The sequence below is a fragment of the Brachyhypopomus gauderio genome, chromosome 4 (genome assembly GCF_052324685.1).
Source record: "Brachyhypopomus gauderio isolate BG-103 chromosome 4, BGAUD_0.2, whole genome shotgun sequence".
NCBI lineage: Eukaryota > Metazoa > Chordata > Actinopteri > Gymnotiformes > Hypopomidae > Brachyhypopomus > Brachyhypopomus gauderio.
The window spans coordinates 12,083,659-12,108,025 of record NC_135214.1 but is presented as its reverse complement, the minus strand read 5'-3'; the positions used below and the strand labels follow the sequence as shown (position 1 = coordinate 12,108,025).

Here is a 24,367-nt window from a genome sequence, read left to right as displayed (position 1 = left end):
TGGAGCGGTGAAGAGACATGAATCATTCCTTAACTTCACCTCTACTTCCTTCTTTCTCCTTTTCCCCCCTCCCCATCTCTCTCCTCTCTCTCTCTCTCTCTCTCTCTCTCTCTTTCCCTCTTCCCCTTTCTCTCTTCTCCCTTTCTCTCTCTCTCCCTCTCTCCCTCTGCCCCCCACTCTCTCTCTCCCCCCTCTCTCTCTATTCCTCTCTCCCTCTGCCCCCCCACTCTCTCTCCTCCCCCTCTGTCCCTCCCTCTCTCTCTCTCTCTCTCTCTCTCTCTCTCTCTCTTTTTTCCCTCTTCCCCCTCTCTCTCTTTCTCTCTTTCTCTCTCCCTCTTCCCCCTCTCTCCCTCCCTCTCTCCCTCTGCCCCCACTCTCTCCCTCCCCCTCCTCTCTCTCCCCCTCTCTCTCTCCCTCTGCCCCCACTCTCTCCCTCCCCCTCTCTCTCTCCCCCTTCCCCCCCCCCTCTCTCTCTCCCTCCTCTCCTCTCCCCTCTCTCTCTCTCCCTCTCTCTCCTCCCTCCCTCTCTCCCTCTCTCTCTCCCTCCCTCTCTCCCTCTCCCTCCCCCCTCCCTCTCTCTCCCTCCCTCTCTCCCTCTCCCTCCCTCCCTCCCTCCCCTCTCTCCCTCTCCCCTCCCCCCCCCCCTCTCTCTCTCCCTCCCTCCCTCCCTCTCTCCCCCCTCTCTCTCTCCCTCCCTCTCCCTCCCCCCCTCTCTCTCTCCCTCCCCTCCCTCCCTCTCTCTCCCCCCCTCTCTCTCCCTCCCTCTCTCCCTCTCCCTCCCTCCCCCTCTCTCTCCCCCCCCTCTCCCTCCCTCCCTCTCTCCCTCTCTCCCCCCTCTCTCTCTGTAGGTGTATGAAGCTGTCCCTTGCTGTAGTGAGTGTGGGCTGTATGAGTGGGTATCAGAGTCATGGTCACTCTGTGCTGTCAACAGCGTGGACAAACTGCCTGTGTGTGGAGAGGGAGTGCAGAGTCGCAAGATTCGGTGAGCAGCTGCCGGACACACACACACACACATCCACACACACGCACACCCTCCCACAAACCCCACTCGCACACACACACATACACACACACTCAGAAGTGGTTAACCTGACTCTAACACCTCTGAACCCTCACCATGTCTGTTAAAGAACAGGGGTCATTCTTCTCCAAAGTCAAACCCTTCCTGGTCAAACACGTTGGCCTTAATGTTGTATAAACAAGAGAACCAAACAAGCAGATGTCTGTTCCCCCCAGGCTGCGGCCTGTGCTGTAGGATTATTCTGCTGATCCAGGCTGGTCCAGCACCGGTGCAGTACTGGTGCAGTACTCTCCCTCTTTCTATCCCTCCCCTCTCTTCCTCTCTCCCTATCTTACTCGCTCCCTCCCTCCCCTTCCCTCCCCGCTCTCTCTCCCCCACTCTCTCCCTCTCTCTCTCTCTCTCTCTCTCTCTCTCCCTCTCTCTCTCTCTCTCCTTCTCTCTCCATTTTGCAGATGTGTGATACGTGGTGGAGTAGATCAGGTCATGAGTGTGAACGACTCTCTCTGTGATCCTGATGACATGCCCACCCAGGTTCAGACCTGCGTCCTGCCTTGTCCCGATGACTGTGTGATGTCACCCTGGAGCCACTGGAGCCTGTGTCCTACGGTAACGCCACTCCTTGACCCCGCCTCTCATGGCCACCTCATGACCCCGCCTCTCATGGCCACCTCATGACTCCGCCCCTCTCTCACCACAGCCATTATAACTGCCCTCTTTGGCATCTTCTTTCCCATATGCCATCTGCTGAGAGGCTGAATCCGATTGAATCCGATTAAATCCAATCGGGCTCTTGCTTTTACAATGTTTCTTCTAGACATCATAGACTACAGAATGGACTCCTCTGCTTTTATAGGAGGGATTTGTCTAAACAGGCGTATAAGCAAAATTCAAGCTAATGGGTGGCTCACTGTTTTATAATGGCCATGAGAAGAACAGACATAGGTGCTCTGGAGTGTGTTTGGTGTACAGATAATTGAGCAGCTTCCTGAACACTGAGGAAGCTCTGATCTGCGTGTTGGTGATCAGGCGTGGAACTCTAATGACACAACAACACACAGGTTCAGTGAACATGCTTTGCATTAGTCTGAATGCCGTACTCTAGACTACAGGCAAAGTTTTCCAGAGCATATTTTTAAATGGGCAAAATCAAAGACAACCGGAATCAAAATTCTAATGAGTCTCCAACAGCAATGAAGCGTTTGTTATTCTAATGAATGTAGCGCGTGAAAGTTGCTGTGATATGACAGCAGAGGGATGAGATGCAAATGGATCATCTGGTCTGTCACTTCATGACCACATGCAGGGAGATTTCTGTCTTGGGCTGACACCACACTGACTGCCCCTAACTGCCCCTGGCTGCACTCTCAGCTGCCCCTAACTGCCCCTGGCTGTACTCTCAGCTGCCCCTAACTGCCCCTGGCTGCACTCTCAGCTGCCCCTGGCTGCACCTAACTGTCCCTGTCTGCACTCTCAGCTGCCCCTAACTGCCCCTGGCTGCACTCTCAGCTGCCCCTGGCTGCACCTAACTGTCCCTGTCTGCACTCTCAGCTGCCCCTAACTGCCCCTGGCTGCACTCTCAGCTGCCCCTGGCTGCACCTAACTGTCCCTGTCTGCACTCTCAGCTGCCCCTAACTGCCCCTGTCTGCACTCTCAGCTGCCCCTGGCTGCCCCTAACTGCCCCTGGCTGCACTCTCAGCTGCCCCTAACTGCCCCTGGCTGCCCCTAACTGCCCCTGGCTGTACTCAGCTGCCCCTGGGTGATCCACTGTTCTCCCATTCCTCCACCCTGATTACTGCCTCTCAATACCAGTTTAGCTCTGTTTTAACTGTGCACTTGTTGAAGCAGACATCATCACAAATCAGTTTTGCAGTGATTGGAGTCCACTGTGTGTCTAAGCTTGGCACCATGTTATTAAACACCCGACTGGTTTACCCCATGGCACTGGTTTAGAACCTGTTCAAACTGCAAGGGGGACCACCACTGCAGTGCCTGGTCCTTTTTATTAATTATTCATTATGCACAGATTCATCTCTTCATCCTGATCCCCAATGTGGAGCAATGTGGTCTCAACCCTACAGTCTGCACTAACTTGTAGACTAACCCTCATGCATGCAGACTAACCCCATAGTCATGTAGACTAACCCCATAGCCATGTAGACTAACCCCAGCATGCAGACCAACCCCATAGCTGTGTAGACTAACCCCAGAATGCAGATTAACCCCATAGCCGTGTAGACTAACCCCATAGCCATGTAGACTAACCCCAGCATGTAGATTAACCCCATAGCCGTGTAGACTAACCCCAGCATGTAGATTAACCCCATAGCTGTGTAGACTAACCCCAGCATGCAGACTAACCCCATAGCCGTGTAGACTAACCCCAGCATGTAGACTAACCCCATAGCCATGTAGACTAACCCCAGCATGCAGACTAACCCCATAGCCGTGTAGACTAACCCCAGCATGCAGACTGATCTCCTCTATCCTCCAATATTCTTATCATAATGGGTGGAATTTAAATCATTTCAATATTAAAGTTCTGCTGGTAATAAATGACTGTATATATAGTCTTTGTTAGATGAAATGTTTTGGAATCAGTGATGAAGGTTACTAAATGAATGAATGTTAATGTTTGATCTGTGCAGTCATGTGACCCCAGTGCGGTGCGGACTAGGACCAGACATATGCTCCGCCCCCCTGCTGGTGATGCCGTGTGTCCAGAGAGTAACCAGACTGAATCTTGTGTCGCCAACAGCAACTGCATAACCTACCAATACAACGTCTCCGGTACAGAGAGACAGAGACATAAAGAGAATGAGAGAGAGACATTATTAGAGACAAGGACAGAAAAACAGAGAGAGACAGACACAGAGAGAGAGCCAGGGAGAGAGACAGAGAGAGAGCCAGGGAGAGAGAGAGAGAGAGAGAGAGAGAGACAGGGAGAGAGACAGGGAGAGGGAGAGAGAGAGGGAGAGAGACAGGGAGAGAGAGAGACTAGGTAGAGATGTGAGAGATGCGTTTGGTCCCTCCTGCACTAATGGAACACCAGTGTTCAGGCCTCTGCTGGTATCGATTCTCGAGACCATTAGAGTGTCATTGACAGTTCCGAGCCGTAATGGTCTTAATCTTCAGATCTTAACGTTTAAGGCAGCTATATTATACAGTCTGGCACAGAAACAGATCAAGGAGAGATGGCAGACCTGACAGACTCCAGCACTATATCAGTTTAACCTTGTGTGTGCATACTTGTCTATATTTGTTTTTGCTTGTGTGTGTCCTAATGTGTGTGTGTGTGTGTGTGTGTGTGTGTGTGTGTGTGTGTGTGTGTGTGTGTGTTTACCAGACTGGAGTACCTGCAGGCTGGATGAGAATGCAGTGTGTGGTGTGGGAGTTAGGACTCGTCTGCTGGATTGTGTGCGTGGTGATGGGAGGCTGGTGTCCATCAGCATGTGTGAGGAGGTAACCTTATCCCAACCTCCATCTAACCTCCATCTAACCTCCACTCAGCCCCATCCACTCCAGGTCTTTCCAGTCCATTAGTCTCTATGTGATTGAATCGTGCCCTTCAGTAACACACACTTCAAATCAGTCATGACTGGCTCTTAACTCACCTCTGTAGCATCTCACGTCTCGAGTCCCCAGTGTAGTCCTCACTACGGTGCTCAGATCACTGCAGTCTGAGAACCCAGCACAGCAGCTGCTAGCCAGGAGATTGTAGAATGACATGGTGAACGTGTGCACTACTGTTTCAGCTGGGGCTCCCTCAGCCCGAGAGGCTTGTGGACACCTGCCAGGTGGACTGTCCAATCAGCTGCGTCCTCTCTGAGTGGTCAGCGTGGACGGAATGCTCGCACACCTGTGGCAACCAAGGTAGGTGCTGAACACACCTCTGTGATGCAGTCATGAGTTTGTTTGGGCACTTAACACACCTCAGTGTTTTATTTTGCTCTTGATGCTCACCTGAGCATGTAAAGGTGTAACACTGCAATCATGGGTGTGATTCCCAAGGAGCTCAGACACACTCACCCACACACACACATGCACACATACTATACACACACACAAATGTAAGTCTCTGGATAAGAGTGTCTGCCAGTAGAGGGTGATGAAGCTCACACGTAAGGGGGCTACGCTAGAGTCCACACGCTGCCCGAGGACCTGCCGTCACTCCCCAGCAGGGACACACACACAGCACTGGCCATAAATCACATTTCACTGTTACAAGTGGATGGGATTCTGGGATGGCAACTGTCCTCTTCTGCAACACACAGAATGATTTATCAGTCCAAGGGAGCAGCATGTTGGAGTGATGTCGTTAATTCAGAGCCAACTTGCTTGGGTTCAGTAAAAAGTCTTATTGCTTCATGCAATATAAAACATGCTAATTACAGGACTTGGAGTGTCTCCACAGCCCAAACAGTGTCGGAGGGCTGTAGCTTGTTAGCCTTTTAATGAGAAACACTCAACAGTCTTCATCTGCTTTTCCATCAGGCTTTGCAGTGCTCTGCAGTTTACACACAGTCTCCTAAGAGACTTCACACAACGCAAGCTGCAGAAATGGGGTGTTTTATCTTTAACAACGAGGGTTGGGAGTGGAAGGCACACTGAAGTGTGTGTGTGTGTGTGTGTGTGTGTGTGAGAGAGAGAGAGAGAGAGAGAGAGAGAGAGTATTAAGTGTGTGAGCACATAAGACTGTGTGTGCATGTGCATGTGTGTGCATATTTGTATGTTCTTTGTGCATGTGTGTGTGTGTGTGTGTGTGTGTGTGTGTGTGTTACCACAGAGCTGTAAGTGAAGAACTCCAGTTACTCAGTTCAGTGACTCAGTGACTCTGTTCAGTTCCTCAGAGACTGGAGGACTAAGCACTTGTGAGCTTCTTGGTGTGATTGGTTCACCTGCCAATGAAGCGGATCAGACCTGGTGTCTCAGGCACTGCCATGTCTGACCTCTGCTCTCTCCCTATCTCCCTCCCTCTCTCTCTCCCTGTCCCTCTCCCTGTCTCTCTCTCTTTCCCTCTCTCTCCCTCTCTCTCTCTCTCTCTCTCTCTCTCTCTCTCTCTCTCTCTCTCTCTCTAATTCATCGTTATCTCTGTCTGCCTTTACTTTAAAGAATGTTCAGCAACTGAATAAGCATCCCAAAACCCATAATTATCTGTAGCTGTCTCTGTCTGATGACCTCATCTGTAGCTGTCTCTGTTTGATGAGCTCATACATTTCACTCTATTTGTTTTTCTTGCTGCAGTTGAGTATGCTTGAGGTCTGAGCCAGAGAAAGTCTCAGGAATTTCTCCTGCTGCTCAACTTAATTATACATCAATGAGAAGTTGTTTATTTTCAGGTGCTCCACTAAATTGGTTATTAGAAAAGGTAAAAGAAAGAAAAAAAGTTTCTGTGTTGCATCCTTATTGCGTCACACCAACACACACCAGCACTCACCAGCACACAACAACACACACCAACACACCAGCACTCACCAGCACACACCAACACACCAGCACACACCAACACACCAGCACTCACCAGCACACAACAACACACACCAACACACCAGCACTCACCAGCACACATCAACACACACCAACACACCAGCACTCACCAGCACACATCAACACACACCAACACACCAGCACTCACCAGCACACATCAACACACACCAACACACCAGCACTCACCAGCACACATCAACACACCAGCACACACCAACACACCAGCACTCACCAGCACACACCAACACACCAGCACACACCAACACACCAGCACTCACCAGCACACACCAACAAACCCCAGCACACACCAACACACACCAGAACACACTAACGCACACCTGTGTTCTGACACGTTTCGGTGATGTGGTGTTTGCTCTGCAGGTGTGATGCTACGCTCACGCCGTGTGCTCCAGGAGGCTGAGGAGGAGGGCCGGCCGTGTGCTTCCCAGCTGTCCCAGACCAAACCCTGCCCCATCCGGCCCTGCTACAGCTGGCTGCTGGGAGACTGGTCCCCCTGCCTAGTGGAGGTGGGATGCCTGTTCTTCCACTCACTTCCTGTTTAGGCACAGTCACAAATCTACACACCTATTCTCTCCTCCGCACTGGCATTTAATTAAGGGTCTTGGGGTCTTTTCCTGGTCCTTAAAGTCAGATTTGCTCTTTTCAAATGCAGGCTTTTTAAAACTGGGGTGTTAATTGGAAGCATGGCCTCTTTTACAGTAATGGTGCGAAGCTCGTTGCCCTGGGGCGTTGTTTACCTCCCGCTTCCTCTGCACTTGACCTGCAGTAAATAAGGGGCAGCCCAGGGCAAACGTGCTACATGTTTGTGAGGCGGGCAGACGTGCTGCTGAGAGCAGACCTCTCCGTCCGCCTGAGCGGCCAGTGTACGGCACTTTAACTGCGTTTGGAAGAGGTGTGTTTGGTCATGGTGAGAGTCTCGGTGTGAGCCGGCAGTTCTACCCTAGCTGGGGTCCACCCTCAGCAGCTCCAGGTGTGTTTAAGGAGAGAGGAGCATACTTCCCCATCTCCCCCGGCCTCTCCTGCCTTTCCTGGATTTGAGATGCGTGTCCTGGGGCCTTTGGCATGGCATCAGAGCTGGCCACGCCCCTCTCGCCATGTGCACACAGGAGAACCCGCACATGCTGGACGGTCATCTGATTGGACAGTTCTTCTGATTGGTCTTTTAATGCTGTTTGCTTTATGATTTATGTTGGAGGGTCTTTGTTTATGCCCTTGATGAATATCACTGTTTTGGTTTTTATGCTTTATGGCTCTGTTATGTTTTTGTCTAAGCATCACCACTAACATTGTGCAGAATTCAAACCAGATGCATAATTACATTTCAAATTCTTACTTGAATATGTTTATCAGAAAATGTGCGTCTGTCTCTCTTGACATCTGCAAATAGGAAAGAGTGTGATTTATGGCTACCATTACAGTTTTTTACGACTGCTAACATGCTTTTCCCAATACAAAAACTCTAAACAGAGCAACACATTTACCTTATTCAAAACACTAAATAGTTAATATCCTGTTCAAAAGTGCATTTTCTTAACCAAATACCAACTCTGCATTTCACAATGCAAAGTTTTCTCTTTATACACCAACTTTGTTAAAACACAGCTAACCTTGTTCAGTATTCAATCATTCTTCAAACACTACCACAGATTCCCTATTCGAGATGAACATAGTCAATCACTGCACAACCACTGTCAAAAAACTAACATTTGATGGCAATATAGAAACAGTATTACATGTAATATTTTACTCTCTCCCTGCAAACAACAGACATTTTACAGTAACATATTTTGTTCTCTTAGTCAATGGAAAAAACAGGATACAAAACTGAACAGTCTTGCTACGTGTAATCTAAACGGTCTTCAGCAGTTGGCCACATGTTTTCATCCACATCACATCTGATGTTAGCCCTTGCCATGCACTTGGGATAGAAAAGCTTGGTATGCCTTATTCACCCCTGGCAGTCTTCAGCTGAAATGTCTCTGCAGCCGGGATCCATTGCATCCAGGAGGGACATTTGGTCATGGGGCCGATGATCATACACCTTCCACCTCCAGACTGAAAAAGTTCCTTAGTGGGGTTGAGGAAAGGTGAGTAGGGCGGGAGGAAAAGGGACATCACTCTTGGATGGTCTATAAATCAATTTGTGATGACATGAGAATGACAGAATGCTACATTGTCCCATCACAAATGTCCTCGTGTTTCCTCCCACCTGTTCCCTTTCTGCTTCTGGAACCACTTGTTGGTAGAGTTCATTCAAAAACGGAGGTCACTGTTATAGGGACCAATCTGGCATTTATGAAGGACCAAACCAGCACTTGAGATTGCAGAACAAATTGTTATATGTGCTCCTCTCTGACCCGGTACACTACTGTACTTCATTGTATTTCATTGATCTATATATGCAAAAAAATGTGTATTACAGTAATAGCTTTTCAGCTGCCTTTGTGTTTGCAGAACTTTGCATTTTATACAATATTTAAGGTTTTGAACCTTAGGTTTTCATTTTTGACATGCTGTGTGCAAGCATTTGTAAATAAGACAAAAATAATCCAGAATTTTGTTATTGGATAACCTTGTGTGTATAGAAAATGTAAGCATTACAGAAACATGTAAAATTACTGCGTTTTGTGCAAAAACAACATGAATTGTACTAATTGTACCACTGAAGACTGATGTTGTATTCATTGTGTTTAGAGTTTTAAAAATGTGACTACAGATTGGACAAGCAAATGTTAGCAGTCGTAAACAAGTGTAACTCACTGGGTTGAGGGGCTCGTGAACGCTCCACATTACCACAGAATCTCAGAATTACCACAGTCTGCTTCGTGGCCGTGTTCCACAGGCCGGTGTTAATGCTGGGTCTTCCTGCCGCACCACGTTTCTCCCCCTGTGTACAGGGTGCTGATTGTGGCGAGGGCGTGAGAGGGAGGAACCTGTCATGTGTGGTGCACTGGGGCCACTGGCCTGATGCCCCCGGCCCACCAATCACAGTCGAGGAGGAGCAATGTGGTGAGCGGCTGCAGAGAGAGAGCGAGCAGGAGCTACAACAGCCCTGTTTCCTCCCCTGCCCAGGTACACTGACCCTACAGCACACACACCTGCCCAGGTACACTGACCCTACAGCACACACACCTGCCCAGGTACACTGACCCTACAGCACACACACCTGCCCAGGTACACTGACCCTACAGCACACACACCTGCCCAGGTACACTGACTCTACAGCACACACACCTGCCCAGGTACACTGACCCTACAGCACACACACCTGCCCAGGTACACTGACCCTACAGCACACACACCTGCCCAGGTACACTGACCCTACAGCACACACACCTGCCCAGGTACACTGAACCTACAGCACACACACCTGCCCAGGTACACTGACCCTACTGCACACACACCTGCCCAGGTACACTGACCCTACTGCACAAATACTGTAATTGTAATGTGAATCTGAGGCTTGAACTGCAAAATAAATTTATATTAATTTTCATTTCATTCATTGTAGCCATTTATTGTATCATCATATGATGATCCTTCCACTTCAGGGGACTGTCACCTTACTGAGTGGTCGTCATGGAGCTCGTGTCAGCTGACCTGTCTGGAGGGGCGGAGCTTTGAGGCTGTGGGTCAGCAAGCTCGCTCCCAGGCCGTCATAATCCAGGCGGTGGAGAACCAGGAGAGCTGCCCACAGCAGGTGTTCGAAACACGGCCCTGTAAAGGTACTACACACACACACATACACACACACACACACACACACACACACGTGAAGAGGAGCTCTGTGAGTATATTGTCTGGGCCTATGTGCAGTGCTAAGCTAATGGGGCTGGTAATAGTTTGTCCCTCTCTGCTCGCTGTAGGAGGGAAGTGTCACAGCTACGAGTGGCGGACCAGCACGTGGAACAACAACGAGAGGCTTGTGTGGTGTCAGCGCTCGGACGGTGTCAACGTCACAGGTACCAGCCCCATGCTGCCACGCAGGATGTGTGTCCTTCAGCTGGTCCAGGGAATGTCCAGAAAAACATACACCTGACCAGGAAAGACATAAAAAGTAATAAACAGGCCGAAAGATCCTGAGATTGAAGGAACTGTAAATCCATCACAGAAATCATCTCGGTACACCGCTGGATTTCACCTCCACTGACTGAAGGTTCATCACGTCCACGCCTCCTGTGCTGCGTGGCAGTGATCTCTGTTTAAGCGGTGGACTGACGCAATGTTCGTCAGGCTGCTGCAAGTCCTGTGGATCCTGCAGGACACTAGACATGAAGCAGTGCTTCAGTCTAAAACAACAAAGGTTTAAAAAGGGTTTACAAAGGGTTTACAAAGGGTTTACAAAGGTTGAATGCTTAAATATGCAGTTCACATTTTTATACAGTTCATGTGGTTGGTTTTCTATTTCAGCTCCTCTAATGACATTAGATCAGTGTAAAGGAAGTCTGATCACAGTTGAGTCTGATCACAGCTGAGTCTGATCACAGCTGAGACTCTCTCACTCTCACTAGCAGCATCATCCATAAAACATAGTCCACCTCCACAGTCCACACAGACGTGATCAAAGCAGTGCTTACGTTTCCTTAAAATTACTAGGGCCAAGGCGAGGGGGTAGGAGCTTGTGCAGAGAGTGCAGGGGCTTGTGGGTAGGTGATGCATTCTGAAGCAATGCGACTCCTAGTAAGGAATCTCACTGTGGCGGCTGCCATCTTGTTCTGAGATGACTGCTGACATTTCCAGCACTTTCATCAGAACGTTTCCTGCACCTCTAATTGTGGCTAATGTTGGGGTTGTTTTTGTTTGTGTCCTGCTGTAAGGAGGCTGTTTCACCGCCACCAGACCTGCCGCCATCCGCCACTGCCACCCCCCCTGCACCAAGCCCTTCTCCCAGTGCAAGCAGGTGACACACACACACACACACACACACACACACACACACACCCTGCACCAAGCCCTTCTCCCAGTGCAAGCAGGTGACACACAGACACACACACACACACACACACACACACACACACACACACACACACACACACACACACACACCCTGTACCAATCCCTTCTCACAGTGCAAGCAGGTGACACACACAGACACTTCTCCCAGTGCAAGCAGGTGACACACACACACATAATTCTCCCAGCACAAGCAGGTGAATCAAACACACACACATACACACACCTCTTCCAGTGCAATCAGGTGAGTGCTCTCTCATCATCACCAGGAACACACACACTCTACCCTCCTCCACAACACACTCTCCTCCATAAAAACACACACACTCTTCCCACCTCCCTAAAACACACACTTGTGAATTACACATATATAATAATGTATACACATGTATTAGCATGTGAATTACACACATGCATTTGACAATAACTCAAAACCTATTATTGTTATGTTTAAGAGGACAATTTGACAGAGGATGAAACAACCAATCCACCACATAGAAGTATTGCAGTGTGTAGGGCTACAGCAGGTTGGGCACATTTGTGTGTGTGTGTGTGTGTGTGTGTGTGTGTGTGTGTGTGTGTGTGTGTGTGTGTGTGTGTGTGTGTGTGTGTGTGTGCGCGCGCGCCTGTGTGTGTGTGTGTGTGTGTGTGTGTGTGTGTGTGTGTGTGTGCGTGCTTGCTAGATTTTACTAACACAGCACAAATGCCATGGGATTTTATGACTATACCTAAAACCAGGGGATTCTTACAGCATATTCTACAGACATGAGTGATGAGTGTGAAAATACTGGCTGCATCTTGAATATGAGGCGTTCAGGCTGGTCTTCACTATGCTGGTCTTCACTATGCTGGTCTTCACTATGCTGGAGTTCACTACGCTGGATTTCACTACGCTGGAGTTCACTACGCTGGTGTTCACTACGCTGCTGTTCACTACGCTGGTGTTCACTACGCTGGTGTTCACTACGCTGGTGTTCACTACGCTGGTGTTCACTATGCTAGTCTTCACTACACTGGTGTTCACTACGCTGGTGATTAATAAGCTGGTTTTCACTATGCTGGTGTTCACTACGTTGGAGTTCACTACGGTGGTGTTCACTATGCTGGGTGTGTGTTCTAGAGTGGAGTGTGCGGCTGTGAGAGGGGCTACACGGAGGTGATGACCACACACGGTTTCCTAGACTACTGCACCAAGACCCCAGGTGGAGACAACAGGAAGGCCGACGTGAAGACCAGCTCAGGCAGGCTGAAGCCAGGCCCCTCGCACATACAGGACTTCTTCAGTGAGTGGCCCCTGCACGCCCTCAGCCCAGGTACTTCACATGCAAAATGGGAGTAGCGTCATTGCCATGGGGATTGAGTGCTGGCAGCGTGCCATTGGATGGGGGTTTTGAGTAACAACAAATGAGGCTGCTGCCTTCATGAGGCCCAGAAGGGCCGTTGATATATAAGCCATGTTTAGTAAGACGCTGCCGGTTAGACCTGGCGGACATGCTGTGAGGTACAACAGGAAGAGGAGAGGCATCTTACCGCCATTTAATTACAGCCTGATTTCTGTCAGCTATAACAGCAAAGGCAGTGTTGCTCCAGTCATAGCTGTAGTCCAGTCCTGATTACAGCCAGAACTGCCACAGGTCCCCCACCTTTCCCACATTTGTTTGAGGGAGTTGGAAGTGTATGATTCTTTTCCAAAACAGTGGCGATATTATGAAAACATCAGACCAACTTCTGAGTGGAGCGAGGACCTTGAGCCCCAGAATCACCCACGCCCTGTTCTGACACACCTGCAACTCTGTGTGGAAGGAGGAACTGGTCACTGTCACAGGCTTTAAACTAAAAAAGCCAGTCTGCACATTATAGAGCAAGTTCTGAGCATTCCAGCCACAGTGTTCCAGTCTTACAGGGTCACACGTGCCGGTCGTACAGGGTCACACGTACCGGTCTTACAGGGTTACACATGCCGGACTTACAGGGTCACATGTGCCAGTATTACAGGGTCACGTGCCAGTTTTACATGGTTTCACATGCTGGTTTTACAGGGTCACACGTGCCGGTCTTACAGGGTTACACGTACCAGCCTTACAGATCCTATGTACCAGTCTTACGGGGCCTGTGGTTTATGTTTGTACAGATGGGAGGATAAAGATGTGGGTCTATGGTGCCACAGCTGGAGGCTTCGTTCTTATCCTCTTCATCGTCGCCGTGTCCTTCCTGCTGTGGTATGTACATCCTCCTCTGAATGTGTTGTAGCACTCTGCACTTGTGAGTGTTACATGTTTCACTGTGTATCTGTGTAAATACAAAGACTAGCAAGGATGCTAATAGAACTCATCACACATTTGTTGTCTGATCTGATGATGGTTGGGAGGGGGGCGTTGATCCAAAATTACCTTATTAGCTGCATGCGCCACTATTTGGCTGGCTCAGCTCAGTTTGAAACATGGCACAGCACTGCCACCAAGTGGCAACATAAAACATTTGCAGAGCTCCGTATTTGTCCAGCCTCTGAAATCTGAAGAGCTCATCAACTCTATGTCATTAAGCATTAGAACATGGAGTAGAACACACAGTTCTCCAGCACTCAGGAGAGATGGATCTAGAATGGAGAAGATTCTTTGTCTTTTCATTTCCTGATTTCCTCTCGTTGTTTTCCAGCAGCAGACCAGCTAAGCAGAGTAAAAACCTGTCTCCACCTCAGAAGGCTCTGGCCCTGGCCTATGATGGAGATGTGGACATGTGATTTGTGTTTTAAAGAGTAACGCCCCCTGAGAGTGGGCCAGGCACCCACTGAACTAGGGGGTAACTTTCATACCATCCCAGAATACCCTTACATTCCCCTAAAACAGTGAGGAGGATCTGGAGAGAGTGAGAAGGATCTGGAGAGAGTGAGAAGGATCTGGAGAGAGTGCGAAGGATCTGGAGAGAGTGAGAAGGATCTAGAGAGTGAGGAGGATCTGGAAGATCTGGAGAGAAGCCACTGCTTAGCCAGCTCAAATGGATGTCAACAGGAAGTGCTAATCTTTCCATACTTGTTCGGATGGGGCAAGCAGCTTAGTTTACATTACAACCAGAATGAACTGTATGGATCAGCAATCTACGTGTAATTCCATGATAATGCAAGAGGTTATGAGACTTGGTGACATTCCATGGGCCAAGACTCTCTGATGATCTGTGTTTCATTTTTTATGACATACATGACAGGTAAAAGCCCCAGGAAGGACATTAGGAGAGAACTCCTCTCTATGTTCACTGCACAAAAGACCAAACTCAGACTTTTTCATGAAAGATGAGAAAACAAAACAGTGTTATGCACTATATTAGTGCCTTTCCTTTTCATTCTTTATTTTCAAACAATTTTTTAGTCTTTTTTTTTACTGTGACATAAGAATCTCGCTGTGAACTGTTGTCATGGGTAACGCCACATGAATGTGTGAACATACAGATCTGATTGTTTGTCATTAACTACAACTCTGACTGGGTGACTGGCCTCACTGGCCTGGAGTCCATGGGTCCAGTCTGAAAGGCTTTGTTTGACCTTTGCTCTTTGTTTGACCTTTGCTCTTTCCCCTGCCGGTGCTGTTCCTGTCAACACCAGTCAATGATCCCCTGTGCTCTGTTGTCTCTGTTTTGTGCCTCTGTACAGTAATGGGGCAGTTAGAGGACCATTTTGCACAAGTCTGCACTGAGTGGATGTGATTGAGCATGTGGGCTCAGAGTCTGGACGTCTGTCTGACAACATTTGTTCATTTGTCCATAGTCACATGTGCTACATTACCTTCGACTAATTTTCCATCTGTCCATTTTGAAAAGTGTTTTTTAAATCCCAGTGTGGCCTTGCTTACCCCTCATTGCTACATATGTTCACACTTTTCATTACAGTATCGTTCCTCTCTGGAAATTGTAAAGAGGGAACAGAGAAAAAATGTTTAGTAATTTCTTCATTTGATTGTGAGAGAGCTGAGTTGCGGTCTCTCTGTCACCTGAGCACTGAGCTCTTCTACATGTGCCCCCTGCTCTTCTACATCTGCCCCCTGCTCTTCTACATTTGCCCCCTGCTCTTTTACATTTGCCCCCTGGTCTTCTACATTTGCCCCCTGCTCTTCTACATTTGCCCCCTGCTCTTCTACATTTGCCCCCTGCTCTTCTACATTTGCCCCCTGCTCTTCTACATGTGCCCCCTGCTCTTCTACATTTGCCCCCTGTTCTTCTACATTTGCCCCCTGCTCTTCTACATTTGCCCCCTGCTCTTCTACATTTGCCCCCTGCTCTTCTACATCTGCCCCGAGCATCCCTAAACATTCACATTTTGTGTTTACTAAATATATTAAAAATAAAAATAATTAATTGCCCTAATCCAGAAAAAACTAAAGTGAAAGGACACTAGAGGGCAGTCTTGCGTCATGAACACTTTGTCCAGTAGAGTGTAATGTTAGTACGGCTGTGTTTATGTCTGATACACAATCATCGCCGGAGCGGGCCTCTTTTTGACATGAACTGGCCCGAATCTCCTGATTATCCACTTCGGTTCTGAACCCAATCCGCCTCAGTGGAATTGCACAGTAACTTACCCTTTGAGGTTGTATATATTTGTTTAATTCTAGCAAGGAGATGTTCAAATTTTCCATTACAACTCGAGACAGGTGAGTACATCACAGAGGTTGTAGGTCAGACTAGATTGGACAGACTGTATGTATTCCACCTTCATCAGTAGAACTTTAATTGGACAGACTGTATGTATTCCACCTTCATCAGTAGGACTGTGATTGGACAGACTGTATCTATTCCACCTTCATCAGTAGGACTGTACTGTGATTGGACAGACTAAGCACAATGCTGGAAATTCCAGCATATGGGAATTTGCATATTTGTCAAGTATCAGGAAACACACATTTTCCTGCTACTGTTTCCTCTTGCTGCTGTTCCTGGGTGACACGGGACATGTTGCTTTGTTTACTGAGACTCAGACCAGTCGTGTGATGTGTCAACATGATCAGTTGTGAGTTCTACTGATATAGAATTGACCAAGTAAGAAGTAAAAACCACTTATCCCTGTAAGACTTTATTGATACCAAACACAGTTGGGAATGGGAAACCTTTAAACTAGCATCACCAGTCATCTAAATAAACACCATTGTTTTCGTTTGACTGCTTTCACAGTTTCATAGTTCAGACTTTTGTTCATTTTTTAATAACTCACCACTATAAGTACCTCAGACATTGTACAGCCTCTGATCAATGTAAAAAAATTTGTTTTTTTAATTTGTTTTGAAACCACCAGCCAAAACCTTCACAAAAGACAGACTCTACGCTGGGACCCAGTTGTATGTGTGCATGCTTGATTCATCTTCTAAAGTGCCCTTGTCCTTTCAATCCTTTAACGGATTTGTTTCTCCGTCAGTGTTTTAATGGACATGTCTCATGTCTCACAGTGATGATGGAGACACTGTTCTTCTCAACATCCCACTGAACGAAGCTGTTTATATGGCCTCTTTGATCTGCAAAATACACAGTCACCTGGACAACACTTGATTTTTGTTTACATTGTACTTTCTGTTCTAACTGTGTACACTTGATGAGTGGAACAAACGTGGTAATAAATTGTGATACTCTGTGAGTTAATGCTGGACCTGGACATTATTGGGGTGGGACAAGAATCACTGAGACTCAAGCAGAATGCTTGGCATGCACTACATCTGGTGTGTTGTGGACTACCTGTGGGGCACATGCATTCATACAAACACACACACACATACACACACTCGCACACCTACACCCACACACAGAGACACATTTACACACACACACACAGAGTCACACCCACACACACACACCCATACACAGTGGGGCCAGAGGCTGGGTTTGCATCTTGCAGGTCAGTCGATGGGGCATAATTGTCACTATAGTTTATTCTCTTTCTTCTATCCTTCCGTTTCACTCTCTCTCTCTTTCGGCCCCTACTTGTTCTGCTTCTGAATGTGTTCACTCTCTCACTCCCTTCTTCTATCACTTTCTTCCTCATTCCCTCTTTCTTTCTTTTCATCTCACTCCTCTCTTCTCATCTTCGGCCTGCTTTCTCTCTTCTGTTAGGAGAATAAGTTCATTTTTGTGTAATAATTACATTTCATTTTAATACTGTAATAGTGTCACATCCATGAGAATTCTTCTGAGACATGAAGCTACTTGTGAACTTTGTGACATTTAATGCATCATCAGGTCATACTAGCCAGATTACATAAGCTTGAAAAAACAGTTTTAAAGAAACTTCAAAGTTCCAACGAAGCTGTCACCTTTGTCACAAGTCCTGTAGTCTCTCCATCGGACAACCTCTCCACTATTACTTTACACTCTGGGTGGTGAGTAGATACTCTTCTCCAGAGCATCCTCATCATCTGTGTCTCTGTGTGTGTGTGTGTGTGTGTGTGTGTGTGTGTGTGTGTGTGTGTGTGTGTGTGTGTGTGTGTGTGTGTGTGTGGACGTGTGTATATATGTATACGTGTTTATGTGTGGGCTTGTGTGTGTGTGTGTGTGTTTATGTTTGTGGACTTGTGTGTGGGGGGCGTGTGTGTATGTGGGCTTGTGTGTATATATGTATGTGTTTGTGCATGTGTTTCTGTGTGTGTGTGTGTATGTTTGTGGACTTGTGTGTGTGGGGGTGTGTGTGTGTGTGTGTGGGCTTGTGTGTATATATGTATGTGTTTGTGCGTGTGTTTCTGTGTGGGCTTGTGTGTGTGTGTGTGTATGTTTGTGGACTTGTGTGTGTGGGGGGGCGTGTGTGTGTGTGGGCTTGTGTGTATATATGTATGTGTTTGTGCATGTGTTTCTGTGTGGGCTTGTGTGTTTGTGTGTGTGTGTGTATGTTTGTGGACTTGTGTGTGTGGGGGGCGTGTGTGTGTGGTGTGGGCTTGTGTGTATATACGTATGTGTTTGTGTGTGTGTTTGTTTGTGGGCTTGTGTGTGTGTATGTGTGTGTGTGTGTATGTGAACTTGTGCGTGTGGGGGGGTGGTGTGTGTGTGTGTGGGCTTGTGTGTATATATGTATGTGTTTGTGCGTGTGTTTCTGTGTGGGCTTGTGTGTGTGTGTATGTATGCGTGTGTGTATATGTATGTGGACTTGTGTGTGTGGGGAGGGGCATGTGTGTGTGTGTGTGTGTGTGTGTGTGTGTGTGTGTGTGTGTGTGTGTGTGTGTGTGTGTGTATGTGTGTGTATGTGTGTGCGTGTGCACTCCTTTACATCGTAGCACCTCGCTCGAACTGCAGATCCAGGTGAGCTACAGGACGTTATGGGTGATGGCTCTGACCACGGTGGCTCTGATCAGTTGCGTGGAAGATCACAAGATTCCTGAGATGACATCTCCGTGTCAGGGAGAGAACACTGGTTTTAACTCGTCATGTAGCATATTTGAATCAAGGGCATTGACCAGAGGTCATAACATCTGTGGCCCTTGGGTGTGTTTTAACAGCCTATTGTTTAAGTGTCATTCCCAAAATTTCACTCATCTGAATAACAAGTTAACTACTAAACGGGTACCTTGGACCTACAACAGTGACATGATTTAACCCTCTATTGCATTAATTATTATTTTACCATGATAAAAATGTTTTAATGTGTTTTAACTACATAAAAAATGTTTTTTTAATGTAAATGTAAAACACTCTAATAATTTTTATTTTAAGGTGGGTAGTGGCATATGTGGCCATATGGCAACAATGCGCAGTCATGGAAAGCAGCATCAAACCCATATTTTTACCAAAAACTAAATTTTATTGAAAATGTGATCAAGTAAATCCAGATTACATGTAGTGATACATTTAACCCAGTATTTAAACAGTTAAATTAAAACAACTTTTTATTTGGAATCTAAGGTAAGGTACATACGCCTGTAGTAAGACGTATGTCACATCTCTATTGCCCACCTAGTGAAATGTAAAATAAATAATCATGATATAAAAGATTGTGACAGAATGTCACAATATATGAAACATTTATTACTTTTTATAATAAAATACCTCAACCTGTTTCTTTTGGTTCTGCCTCTGTGTATGTACCTGACTCTGACCTTTTACAACTCTCATTCAGGTTCACATCAACATCATTCTCCTCATCACTGCCCACTAACTAATCCTCACTCTGCTCTTGTGGAAGAGCAACTCTGTGTTCACCTTCCCTAGAACATAAAAGATGCTGGCTTTCATAATTTCTGAGGATGAAAGCATATGTAAACTGGCTATACAGCCAAAATGCAGTCTACAATTCCTATGCTTTCCAGTGGTGAAATTTATAATAAAGGTAATGTTGCAGTTTAAAATGTTAGGGTTAGGCTTAAGGTTAGAACAACAAAAAGTTAATAATTTTATTTTCATTTTAAATGTAAGAAAAATTTGTAGGCATAGGCACAGAATAGCCTTCTACTATATAAGTCAATTACAGTCCAATAGGCTGAAGGTGCAAAAATACGTTCCATAGTTGCATATAGTTGCCATATGGCAACAATTAAATTTTACCATTTTATACAAAACATAGATCATCTAAACTGGTATTATTGATGAAAAATTAAAGTGAACATAACCCAGATAGTATTACATTTTTTTTTCCTTCAAGACAACTTCAGTGTGGTGTGTCAATGGGAAAAGGAGGTACAAACATGGACTTGCTGTCACGGTACAGCCCCTGACCCCTCCCATTTGGGCGTGTGTTAATATCGTCTATGTCTAGACGCTATCTGTTTGTTAATAAAAGTGACGTTTGATCGACCCACTGGATCTGTGCTTTGTCTGTCGCCCTGCGTCCAGCGTCACAGAAAGACGAGACGACCAAGACATCATGCCGGGATATACAACCCGCGCCAAGAAGGGGAAGAGGCCCAGCAGACACCACCATGCCTCTTCCCCTGTCAATCAATCAATCAATCAAAGTTTATTTGTAAAGCGCTTTTAACAACTCAAGTTGTCGCAAAGCAGCTTTACAGGGTTTACAAGGTTAACAATACTATGGGTCCAGAACCCTAATGAGCAAGCCAAAGGTGACAGTGGCGAGGAAAAACTCCCTATGATGGTGGGGAATAGGAAGAAACCTCGGGAGAACCAAGACTCAAAAGGGAACCCATCCTCCATTGGGCGGCCCGTTAACACACAAATACACAAGTCACACACAATTCACACAATCAGACTAGGTAAAAGGTAGAATTGAAAGTTCTGGGTTTTGATATTGTCACTGTAAATGTCTGTTGATGAATGCCAGGCTTTCATTCCGTGTCGGAGCAGTGATGCTGGTATTGTAGGCTCCGACTGCAGTGTTACTCCCCAGGTGAACCCTGGCATCAGCACATCCACCGGCAGCCAGACCATCCCCTCAGGTGCCTGCAGGTGCTTGTATCCAATCGTCTTGGGTAGAGCCAAATACAAGAAGATAGATAATACAGACTGAGTGGACATGAATTTAAACCACCATTGATTTAAATGTACGTAGCTCACGTGCCAGTGATCAGCATGTGGCTCTGGCAGACTAATCTATAGCAGCATAACTAAAGGGAGGGGTTCAGAGGTGACCACAGGCATGAGGGCTCACTGAGACATTGCTTTCCAGTCAAGTCATAGTCACAAATAGAGTGATGCCATGACACAGCTGGATGACAGCATCAACATCTCAGATCACCAGAAATCTCAATGTCTGGGGGCCCCCAAGCCCCTACACCTTACAAGGGGAATTTTAGCTGAAGGCTTGACTAAACAGGTGAGTCTTAAGTCTAGATTTAAAGATTGGAACTGTGTCAGAATCTCGGATTGGAGCTGGAAGGCTATTCCATAATTGAGGGGCTTTAAAAGAGAAAGCTCTGCCTCCGGCTGTAGTTTTACTAATTTTTGGAACTAGGAGAAATCCAGCATTTTGGGAGCGCAAAGGGCGAGATGGGTTGTAGTAATCAATGAGTTCACTCAGATATTGTGGGGCAAGACCATTTAACGCCTTATAGGTTAACAGGAGAACTTTAAATTCAATGCGATATTTAATCGGCAGCCAGTGTAGTGCGGCGAGAGTGGGACTAATATGATCGAATTTCCTAGCCTTGGTTAGGACTCTAGCTGCGGCATTTTGTACAAGTTGTAGCTTCTTTATGGACTGTTTAGAGCATCCAATTAGAAGACTATTACAGTAGTCCAATCTCGACGAGACAAAAGCATGAACTAGCTTCTCTGCATCAGCTAATGAAAGTAAGTGTCTCAGCTTGGCAATATTATGTAAATGGAAAAAGGCAGCCTTAGTGACATTGCATACATGTGTGTCAAATGAAAGATCAGAATCAATAGTGACACCTAAACTATTTGCAGTAGATTTTGGTGTTACTGAAAAACCATCTAGGGTAAGGGGAATATCAGCCCAATTGCTTCTAACAGCTTTAGGCCCAAGAATCAGTACCTCAGTCTTGTCAGAATTTAGTTTAAGAAAATTAGACGCCATCCAGTTTTTAATATCCTGGACGCAGTTCTCAATCTTGAGAGTTGTGGTGGTATCATCTGGATTAGAAGATATATACAACTGAGTATCATCTGCGTAGCAATGGAAGCTAATACCATGCCTACGAATGATAGTGCCCAGTGGTAGCATATATAATGAGAATAATATGGGGCCCAGTACAGATCCTTGTGGGACACCATACTTTACTTTAGAATGCTCAGAGCATTCGTTATTTACTAGCACAAATTGGTAACGATCTGTCAGGTAGGATCTGAACCATTGACCTCTTATGCCAATGAGTGTCTCCAGTCTATTAAGTAGTTCTCGTAGTTCTCCCCCGCTACAAGAACCCCATGAGCCTTGAAGAGATGCAGCTCGATCCGTAGTTGCGTTTTTGCTGCGTCAGGCACCGGCTACCTGGGATGAGGCGTTGGCTGCACACCTGTGCGAGGCTGCGCAGCGGATATGGCGGGATCGACACCTGCCTTCCTCCAGAGACCCCTCGCCTCTGAGAGTCGGCTCCGTAGAGCTTTATTGCAGCGGAGAAGAAGATAAGACTCCAGAGGGTGAGTTTGAGGAGGAGGAGGGGTCAGAAGAAGAGGAGAGCTCCCCTCTATCCGTATACTTGGCCCCTACTGAGTATTACGGTGAGGGTGAAGAAGAGGAGGAAGGCTACCCTCCGTCCGTATACTCGGCTCCCACTGAGTATTACAGTGAGGGTGAAGAAGAGGAGAAAAGCTCCCCTCCGTCCGTATACTCAGCTCCCTCCGAGTATTACGGCAAGGGTGAGGAAGACGTCAGCCCTCCTCCATCCCTATGCTCGGCTCCCACTGAGCGTTACGGGGATGAAGCGAGTCCTCCCCCGTCCAAGTGCTCGGACCTCATGGAGTGTGAGGACAAGGAAGGCAGCCAGCCTCCATCTGAGTACTCTGCCCATGGAACGGGCCCATGGAAACTGAGCACCACGCTCCCACTGCCAGGTCAGGAGGGCGATCACTGGGAAGAGGGGACTTTCCCCAGTGGGGTCCGCGGTAGAGAGAGAGCGAGCATCAGCAGACTTACCCTGCGGCACGCCCCCCAAGGGCTTCCAAAGAAGCCGGTAGCGTGCCCACCGAGAGGGCTGCAGGAGTGTCCGCCAGCCGCACCGCACCCAGCGGAGGGTTTGCAGCGAGGGCGGGAGGAAGACCGCCCACCGCAGCGCCTGCAGCTCCCGCGTTCTCTCTGCTGGCAGCCCTCCTTCAGGCGCGAAGCCTGGCTCCATTTTGTGTGTGTCTGTGCCTGCGTTTGTGTCCGTCCCTGTGTGTATCCCGAATCCCCTTTTCCCTTTTGTGCTTCTGTCTATTAATGTATCTGTTTGTGTGTTCGTGAATGTACTGTTGTGTTTGTCTAACGTCTTTTCCCCTGTCTTCCCAGGGAGGGTGCTCTAGGCTGTTCATGACGGATTCTCCACCGAGGGCAGTCATCTGCCAGGCACAGGACTGAAGGCTCTGGACCCGCCCATCGGTGTGGGTTTGGGGCATTCAGTTCTGTTGGCACCCCGGGATGGGTAGTGCCCTTGGTGGGGGGCTCTGTCATGGTACAGCCCCTGACCCCTCCCCTTTGGGCATGTGTTTATGTCGTCTATATCTAGACGTCTGCGTCTGTGTATCTTAGTGGGTGTGGATGTGTCTAGATGTGTTAATTCTAGTGCTGTCAATTCCAGGTGCCGCAATTAAAAGTCCTCACCATTTTTTTGCTCAAGCTTGCTAGATTTTCTAATTAGCAATCCAAGTAAAATTAGTGGAATCAACACAATACAGGAAGCCTGAGCAAAATCCTGGTGAGAACTTTTAATCGCGGCACCTGGAATTGACAGCACTAGTTAATTCGTCTCACCTGTGGCTCGTCTCGTGATCACTCGGGGCTTATGTGGTTTGACTATTCGCACAGTGTCCCGTGCTCATCTTTGTTTGAGTCTCGCCACGCTTAATGTTAAGTGTTCAATGTGCGTTGTCTGCGCTATCTGTTTGTTAATAAAATGACGTTTGAACGACCCACTGGATCTGTGCTTCGTCTGTCGCCCTGTGTCCAGCTTCACACTTGCTGGTCATGTGATGCCAAAAGTTACTGTTCTTGTCAAAGTAGAAGTCTCCCCCACTCTCCCAATTAAATAGTAACATAGATTTTATATTTAGACTTTTATTAAAACTAGGGGTGTAGGGGTGGGCATAGATTAATTGTTGTAATCTAGATTCATCTCACTGAAATCTTGAAATTAATCTAGATTAATCTAGATTAAAATGGCTCATTCAGAATATGCATGCTACCCAAGTAATGACTAAAAGTCAATTTTTGAGATAGGGTTTCTTAATACAGAGGGTGCATTAGACCAGGGGCTCATCTCCTGTTTCCAAAATGCATCAATGACTGCTTGAGAAAGCTGTTCTACTTTTATACTT

At 47.2% G+C, this 24,367-nt stretch overlaps 1 protein-coding gene across 1 annotated transcript; it reads left to right on the top strand.

The window, feature by feature from the left end:
• Positions 1–852: 852 nt before the first annotated feature.
• LOC143512208 (thrombospondin type-1 domain-containing protein 7B-like) lies at positions 853–17,093 on the top strand. Its single transcript, XM_077002247.1, has 13 exons — positions 853–982; positions 1,474–1,627; positions 3,667–3,808; positions 4,365–4,480; positions 4,774–4,891; positions 6,887–7,032; positions 9,424–9,598; positions 10,078–10,251; positions 10,393–10,488; positions 11,344–11,426; positions 12,600–12,792; positions 13,611–13,698; positions 14,135–17,093. Exons 2-13 carry the CDS (start codon positions 1,505–1,507, stop codon positions 14,217–14,219), a joined length of 1,539 nt encoding a protein of 512 aa, XP_076858362.1. The 5' UTR covers positions 853–982; positions 1,474–1,504; the 3' UTR covers positions 14,220–17,093.
• The last annotated feature ends 7,274 nt before the right edge of the window (positions 17,094–24,367 follow it).

What these genes read in the sequence shown, in the direction of transcription:
- LOC143512208 (XM_077002247.1), top strand. Translation starts at nt 1,505, where the DNA reads ATGAGTGTGAACGACTCTCTCTGTGATCCTGATGACATGCCCACCCAG. An exon ending in ACTGGAGCCTGTGTCCTACG is followed by an intron (nt 1,628 to 3,666) that starts GTAACGCCACTC and finishes TGATCTGTGCAG; the next exon opens with TCATGTGACCCCAGTGCGGT. An exon ending in GCCGTGTCCTTCCTGCTGTG is followed by an intron (nt 13,699 to 14,134) that starts GTATGTACATCC and finishes GTTGTTTTCCAG; the next exon opens with CAGCAGACCAGCTAAGCAGA.